At 48.9% G+C, this 7,977-nt stretch overlaps 1 protein-coding gene across 5 annotated transcripts in view; it reads left to right on the top strand.

The window, feature by feature from the left end:
- The first annotated feature begins 299 nt into the window (after nt 1–299).
- The window catches only part of SIM1 (SIM bHLH transcription factor 1), a 56,263-nt gene continuing 48,585 nt past the window's right edge, over nt 300–7,977 (top strand). For 2 of the 5 annotated variants that reach the window (XM_051778187.1, XM_051778184.1), the window contains exon 1: nt 3,964–4,099. Coding sequence is in view for 3 of the 5 variants with exons in the window: in XM_051778183.1 (XP_051634143.1) it covers nt 3,925–4,099 (175 nt within the window). In the remaining 2 variants the exon portion in view is untranslated. Of the gene's footprint in view, nt 381–1,838; nt 2,054–2,252; nt 2,635–3,403; nt 4,100–7,977 lie in introns of those variants that run through there. The other 3 variants (XM_051778183.1, XM_051778182.1, XM_051778181.1) reach the window with 3 other exon arrangements.

Genomic DNA, 7,977 nt, shown 5'->3' with positions numbered 1-7,977 from the left:
AAGTCGAGCATTTTTGGCGAAGGAAAACAAGGTTAATGTCTCTGAAACGGCCGAATTCTCCCATCATTCAGGGGCTGCCTCTTGAAATCTGCTGGGAAATGGCCCCAGCGTTCTGACCCCGCGCTGGTGGTTCTCTGGCGCGCTGACTTTGTCCACGTCTGCTGTAACTTCGAAAGCCGAAAAATTGCCCTTTGGCAGCCGGTCCTTTCACATCTTGTATTTTATCTACCGTAACATTTATATATTCAAAATCTACACAAGGGCTCGTCGACCCCGAGCCTCCGGGCCCCGGCCACAGGGGAAACCGGTGCAGCTACTGACACCCATACGGGCTGAGGGGAAGAAACTGAGTCCTCGGACACCGCGAAAGCGGATCTTCGGTGAGCTATGGTCTTCACTGGCGCTGTGTGGGGTTGGTAAGGTGGATGCTCATGTCCCCTGGTATAAATTAGCAGAAGTGTATCCTACTGATCTATTTATTTTTCCCAAACCAAGGGTGTTATAAAAGACATTCTCTGCAGCTCATGTTGACAAATAACTGGTGAGCTACCTGACAGTGTTAGTCCAGTTGTTGCCCATATGTCTAAATAGCCTCCTAGAGACGACAGTGCCGTTTAGCAAGAGAATTACCTCAAATGAAAACCAGAAGGAAGATTTTTTTTTCCTTCTCCCCTAAACCCACTTTACACCTGAGGGCAGTAATACTCAAGGAAGATTTTTTAAAATTCAGTATCACTTTCCCCCACAGCAGCGATCGCTTTACAACTTGACGGAGGGCGGAGAAGCGTGCGCTTTCCCCCCCTCCCCTTTCTTTTTTATTTTTTTTTAAATCCATACCTTCACTAAATGCCTTGCATTCGTGTTTGTTTAACAAAGAGTCGCTTCGGTAAACAAGGCAATCAAAAGAACATTTGAGACTACGTGGATACATTTCTCTGCTGCTTGTAGAAGCCTGAACACCCAGAGGAGTTGTTGAATGCCTCTCTTCCCGTCTTTCCTTTATTTCCCCAAATGAACACAGGGAAAGCTTTTAACCGAGGGGAGATTTAAGGTGATAAGCAACGAACAGGCAGTCGGCACTGGAAGCCTGCGCTTTGAGCTGCAGCCGGCTGCGGAGCAAAAGGGATGGGGTGCTTCAAAGGCTATTTTTTTTTTTTTTTACTTTTCTTTTGGTTGACGTTTTTCTTCTTTCGAAAACTGAGACGGTTTAGTCTTCCTCGAAATACTCCTAGTGTTGCCTTGCCAGTGCAATTTCATTTTAAACAACTATTTTAGCCAAAGTCTCGCACCGATTGGTTTGGCAACTATTTCAGCCTTTTGAGAGTCCGTTATGGTTTTAGGGAAGACTCTACAAGCCTTCTCCCACCACTCTAGGCGCTCTCTCTCTGCTCTATCTACTCTTTTCAGGAGCCAGCAATTTTAGGAGCAGTCTGGTTTTTAGAGTTTTTTGTTTGTTTGTTTGTTTGCTTGCTTGCTTTGCGTTGTTTTGGTTTTTTTCCCAGGGAATACGCGACATTAGGTATAGTCCTGCTTCCCGGGGAAAAAAAAAAAAAAAACAACACACTCACTTCGAGGGCAGTTTCAAAGTGCTTCTGTCTCCTGTTGTAGGAGAATTCGGGTTTGGGTCTGGGGTTTCTCTCTTCTTTTTTTTTTTTTTTTTTTTTTTTGTCTGTTCGTGGGATGTTTCGGATTTTTTTTCCAGCGTGTATCAAGAAAACTAGTTAAAATCTTCCTCCATCCTTCTCCTCTCGCCCCCCGCACGACTCGGTTCAAGCTGTCCCACAACGCATCAGCCCGAGGGCTGAACAGCATACGGCTAAAGGTGGGGAGGGGGTCGTGGGCGCAGGAGACGTGACCGCAGCTCATTTCTCCCAAGCAGGACCACTCGTTCGATGGGCTTTTGGGGTGAAGAATTTGGGGGAAGGGGGCTGTGTAAAACTGCGGCGATCCTCACAACTCCGAGGTCCCGTGGGACCTCGGCCTCTCGTCTCCGGTGCCAAGCGGACAAGCGACGGCCAAAATACCCACCTTAACAAAAACAAGCCCCTAACAGGTACGCGCGGGGGAAGGCGTGTGCGTGGGGGGTGTGTGTGTGTCCGTGTGTCCCCGTTCCCCCCCGGCTGCGCCGCCGAGTCAGAGGGCGGGCACGGGGAGCAAGGGGAGAGAGGGGAGGGAGATGCGTTCGTGTGACGTCACCGCCCCTCCACCAGTGGGCGGCCGAGGGCGGGCGGCGGCGGCCAATGGGAGGCGAGGCGGGTCCGTGAGTGGCACCGGGGGCGGGCCCTGCCCGGGGGGAGGAGACGGGGGGGGGGTTGGGGAAAAATGAAGTTGTGCTAAAAGGCTTTTAGCCATCAAGAAGTTATTAGGCATTTCTCAGCCGCAAATTAGGGATTCTTCATTAATACCAACCTCGTCCCCCTACCCCACCCTACCCCACCCCACCCCCCATTATGTGAGACGGAGAGCCTGGGAGCCGATAAAGGGGATGGGGAGGCGGCAATGTCTGTCTGCCCATCGGTGCGAGGAGCAGTGACAGGCGCAAACTTTTCCCCGTGCCATTAATGAGCCAATTAAAGAGTTGGGCTTCTCACCCCGGGAGAGCTCTCTGCAGGCTGCCGGGCTAAGGGACTGAAGGTAGGTAAAAAGAAGATCACAACCCACCACAAGCTGCCAGCCGCAGCGAAGAGCCGCAGTGATGTGCGGGAACTAGGCTGTGGGTCGCTTCCCCACGGTGGAAAATGAGAAAAAAAAAAAAAAAAGATAATTTGGTTAGAAAAATGTGATGTTTGGGTGGATTCCGGCTCGGGGCAGGGCTGGGCAGAGCGTGCCTCCCCTGGCTAGCGTGCAGCTGAGGTAGACACCCCAGCCATCCCCGCCACCCCAGCCGGAGAATGAGGAGAGTAGCCGAGAAGAGGGGAAATTTAAAAGAAAAAAAATGGGGGAAAAAAAAAAAAAAGAAAGAAAAAAGGGAAAACAAGCAGAAATACTCCGTGATTGGAAATGTTTCTCCCACTGCGGGGCTGGCAGCACGCAGCGCGGGAAGGTCTGGCCGCCCCTGCGGTGCCGGCCTGAGGGAGAGCGGAGGGGACGGCGCAGCCCTGGCATCACCGAGAACGGGAACGCCTGTGCCAGGAGCCGGGGACTGGCTTCTGCCGCGGTTTCATTCTGGCCACGCAGTGCACACCTGGGCTGGGGAGTGCGAGGGCTGTGGGAGGAGAGTGCAGGGCAGGCTTCTCCGTGGGCACGCTAGATGGGAACACTTTTTTTTTTTTTTTTTTTAATTTCCCCGCTGGTGGGAGAAAATACTACACCCACCGAAGGCTGATTGTTGATTATTTCTCGCGGCTCTGCTGCGGCGGTTTGTGCCGGCTCTCTTATTTCAGGACTGCTGTTGTCTTCACAGAGAGAGGCTCCCGGGAAGCCACCCAGCTTTCTGGGAGGCAGCTCGCGGCCGGGCGTTCGGCCCTCGGATTGACAGTGTACAACGGGAAGAAACGGGATTACTATGACCCTCTTCCGAGGAGCTCTGCTGCCCGCCACGAGTAGGAAAAAAGGCCAGATATATGTCGTTTGGTTGCCTGGTGCCTCAAATTTCTAGTGGGTTTTTTTTTCTTTTTTTTTTTCTTTTTTTTTTTTTTTACTCCAGTTGCTTGGAGTGCTGAGCTGCATTGGATAAATGCCTTTGCCATCCGACTGACTCTGCTTTTCAGAGAATATATACTTTTTTTTTTTTTTTAAGAACACCTCTCTACTCTTCAATACTTGTTTTGCATTTTACACAACAGAACCGTTTCTCAGAGTAGTGGACGCATTCAGAATCGCTGCCTGATGCTCCGGAGAGATGAATTGCAGCTGAGTTTCCCTTTCACCTTTGGATGAATGTCTGGAGTCTAAATTGTAGCAAAGAAGGGGATAAAAAACACGATGAAAGAGAAGTCTAAAAATGCTGCCCGGACTAGACGGGAGAAAGAAAACAGTGAATTTTATGAACTGGCTAAATTACTACCCCTGCCCTCCGCTATCACCTCTCAGCTGGACAAAGCATCCATAATCAGACTCACCACCAGCTATTTAAAAATGAGGGTGGTTTTCCCAGAAGGTAGGTGAGAATGCCTATTCGCCTCTATTTTCATTCCTATCCAGGTGTCGCTTATCACTTTTACCTTAAAAAAGAAGATAAAAACGATGAGGTGGTGTGCTCGGAGACAGAGTGCTCTCCGCTGTCACTTTTCTCTGTTGTAAATACTTTCCCTTTAGTTCCTATGACAGGTCTGTTTGGGGACTTACGATGCTTTTGTCAATACTTGAAGGCACTGAGCTCTGCTGCAAACCCGTGTTTTCTTTTTCCTTAGACTCCCAGTAAGATGTGCATCCCCCGCCAAGCACACGCGTGGCGAAAGAGGGAATGATTCACCCCTATTTATAGACATCCTGTAGGGCAGTTAGTATATGGGTAAATATTTACATAAGTCTATGCAAAGTCCTAAAGCCTTAGTTCAACTATCGAGCAAAGGTGCGGTGTACAGGTACAGGACACGCATACAGGCGTGCTCACACACACACGCTAAATAAATAAGTCAAGCACACCGAATTGCATCATCAATGTGCCGTGTTTCGTTCTGAGGATCGCTAGGGCAGTTTGAGGGCTTTAACAGACCTCGGAAATTTTTAACAGGAGTTTTGCACCCAGACATCCAAACCCCCTGTCCACCCAGTACTGCAAAACCAGAGTCCTAGCCTGGGCCTGATTCTCCTCAACAGGCAAAAGTAAACTTCACGTTGACTTCCACGGCAGCAGCAACAGTCCCGCCTGTCTAGCAAAAAAAGTCTTAAGCATCCTAAAATTTCTCGTGTCTTTTGCTTTTAAGTAGAATTAGGATTTAAATCGACCATCTTGGGGCTTCTAAATCGGCTACCAAGAAAAACAAACAGCACGAAGTTAAGAGAGTCAGAATAAAGTTTTTTCTATGTTCTCACTCTACTGGTCCTATAGGAGAAAAAATAAAAAATGTTTCATGAACTTTTTATTTAAATCAACTTTATGGAATTCCATCTGTATGAAAGAAAAAGCATCAGGAGCTTTTTTTTTTTCTTCTCCCAATCTAATACAAAATTCGCTATTACTTTTGCTGAAAAGTGTGTGTACATAAGAAACAACATAATACAGCTATGTCCTCCTGTGTTTTCTGTAGCTGTATCTCGACTCGGTTGGTCTGTACTTTTTTTACAAATCAAGAGTGTGTATATGCCCTGGTTTTGCTTTGCTTTAGTTTTGTGGAGGTTGGTTTGTTTGCCTGTTTTGGTTTGTTTGGGGTTTTGTTTTTGTTTTTTTTTTTTATTTTATATTTTCAGATTAAATTGGTGGACCATTGGTATTAATTCTACTTTTTAAAAATAAATATTCAATGTGGCAGTCATTTGGACGGGGGGGGGGGGATAATTCCCCCCCTGCTCCAGGTTACTTATGAATGCTTATACCTAAAGTCCACAGTAGTAATTTCCAATTCAGTGCATCTTACCATTTCTTTAAACAATCTTCCATATTTCCGAGTCACTTATAATCAAAGAAGGGGTTAAATGAAACCTTTAAAAATAATAATAATTAAAGCCTTCATCAATCCACTTTCCTCTTCTATGTGATCTGCCACCTTGAAGATCATTATGCGGGACAGTCTTCTGTTTCAAAGGCGACCGAGTTGTCCTTCATACTGTCAGCGCATACTTTATAAAAATAAAGCTATTGCAAACCCTGATGCCCATGATGTTCCTAAAAGGATTATTAGCAATGATTTGTCAACTCCTGCGGTCTCAGTAGGCTACCTTTCTGCGTGATTTCGAGCAGGTCTCGTCAATTACTGGTGCCTATGTAGCGGGTTGTTTGATCAGAAGAAGCATATGGTGTTGCTTGTAGGCTGTGAGTAATCATGGGAAAAGAAGAATAGCTGATCCTCGTCCCTCGGTGGCAGCGCAGGATGCCTAAATGCCCTGGGGAACCGTGCGGCGAAGCGCGCCGGGGCCGCTGCCGGCCGCAGCAGATGCTAATTTGAGTGCGGAGACAGAAAGGGCGGCTGAGCGGGGCTCGGGGGGCAGCGGAGCCCTCGCAGTCTCATTAAAGGCAAACTGCAAATTAAAAAGAGAGGCAGCGAGCAGGCACGGAAGGGCTCGCCCCTGGAGGCGCTGCCGCGGGAGGCCCGGCGCCGGGCGGGCGGCACATCCACGCGGGACCACCGCCCTCCGTCCTCCCCCGGGGCCGCGCAGGGCCGCGGTTGTGGGCGCGCTGCGGGCTGGGCGCGAAGGCCCGAGAGCGGGACCGCGGCGTGGCGTGGGGCCGGGCGGCTTCCCCGCGGGCTCCTTCGCCCTCCCACGTACTTCCCGTGGAGGCGGGTGGGCGCGGAGCGCGGCCCGGTCCCAGCCCCGCGGGTTTCCCTGCACTCGCCGCGAATAAACACGAGCGAGTCGCCCACGAGCGGCCTTCAGGCACTGCGGCCGTGCCTGGCCGTGCGGGAGCCGAGCCCAGGTGATTTTCCCCGGGACCCCGGGGGAAGGAGTGGGCTCCGGGAAGCCGGCGGGAGAGGCTTGGGCTCCCGGTGCGGTGTGCCTGTGCTTGTCCGGCTGCGGCGGGGAGGAGGGAGGCCAGGAAAAGGGGTGCTATTCTGGTCTCCCAGTGTCCCCACTCAGAAAAAAAAGTCATCACTTCACTGAGAAGGGAGAACAAGGTAGTGTCAGTCGGGGAAATGACGCACGGAAAGGATAAGCCTTTCTGAAAGGAGGAGGCAGGGTAGGGATGTTGGATGGATGTAATGGGGGTCCGTTTGCTTGTATTTCCCCGGGGAGGAAAGCGATACAACTCATTGGGACAGACCGACGAGTTGGTCAAAGGGCTGGAGATGAGTAGCAGGAGGCTCAGGAGCACGGCGAAGTATCATGCGGTACATTTAAAGAGATCTTGGAGGAGTCAGAATAGAGAACCGTTGTCTCCCTAAGAGCAAGCTGCACTTCCAGAGTAACTCACATCCCCTCTCCCCGGTACAAGAGCGAATTTCCATCTGCCCGGAGAGTGCTTGCATAGGGCTGATTGTAAATAACCACGTACAGGAAGATATACACTCCTCATCACCGCGCACACGCGGGGCTGGGGACAGGGCGGAGAGAATCGGTATGCGCTTGTCTGCATATTTTTATGTCTGAGAGGTCCCTATAGAGAGACAAAGTGGGTAGATTTCGGGTTCATTTTGGAAACAAGAGTTTTCTAGAAGTGAAATGCAGGGAGAATCACACACAGAATAAACACGTAAGGTTTCCTTCTCACCCCCATATATATAAACACAACCAATGACACTGGACAAACTCGATAAACCGAGCAGAGATTTTCCACGAGCTCCCTCTCGTAATGGCTGTGTAGTCCTCCCAAGCTATTGAAACGCTGTTGGGTTGTTCTATCTACCTTTGATTTCACTTTATTACGTCTCCAGCAGATTAAAACTGTCAAGAACGAAAAGTATTCAGTGGCGTAGGTTTCTCGCATCCTTTCAGTGCTAAAACGCTTCTGTTCAGGAGGAGAAAGCTATAAGACATATATTACTTTTCGGTGATCAAACAGCTTTGGAAAGAGTGAATATCTGCTAAATTTCTGAAGAGAATAGGGAAGATTTTTAAATGTTAGTCTTTTTTTGGTTTTGTTTTTTGTCCTTTTTAAAGCAGAACTTTTTAATACATTAATTCGTGATTTAACGTTCATTAAATATAACGAAACACTAAAATTTCAATTTAACATTAAACCATTAATGATAAGTGACGTGGACACAAAAAATATGTAGAAAAATCTCCAGGGTGTCGAAGCACTAAAAAGAGTTTTCCGTTAAGAGGGACCCAATCGCTATTAGTAGCAGAGTAATTCTTCACTGACCCTCGGCAGTATCCAAAAGTGAAGGGGGAACAAAATTAATAAAACCCAAACAAAAAGTCCAAGTGGCACAA

The sequence above is a fragment of the Manacus candei genome, unplaced genomic scaffold, assembly GCF_025592945.1.
Source record: "Manacus candei isolate 608988 ecotype Guabito, Panama unplaced genomic scaffold, ASM2559294v1 h1tg000011l, whole genome shotgun sequence".
Classification (NCBI taxonomy): Eukaryota; Metazoa; Chordata; class Aves; order Passeriformes; family Pipridae; genus Manacus; species Manacus candei.
Note: the sequence above shows the minus strand (reverse complement) of the source record. Positions and strands in the feature narration are given on the sequence as shown.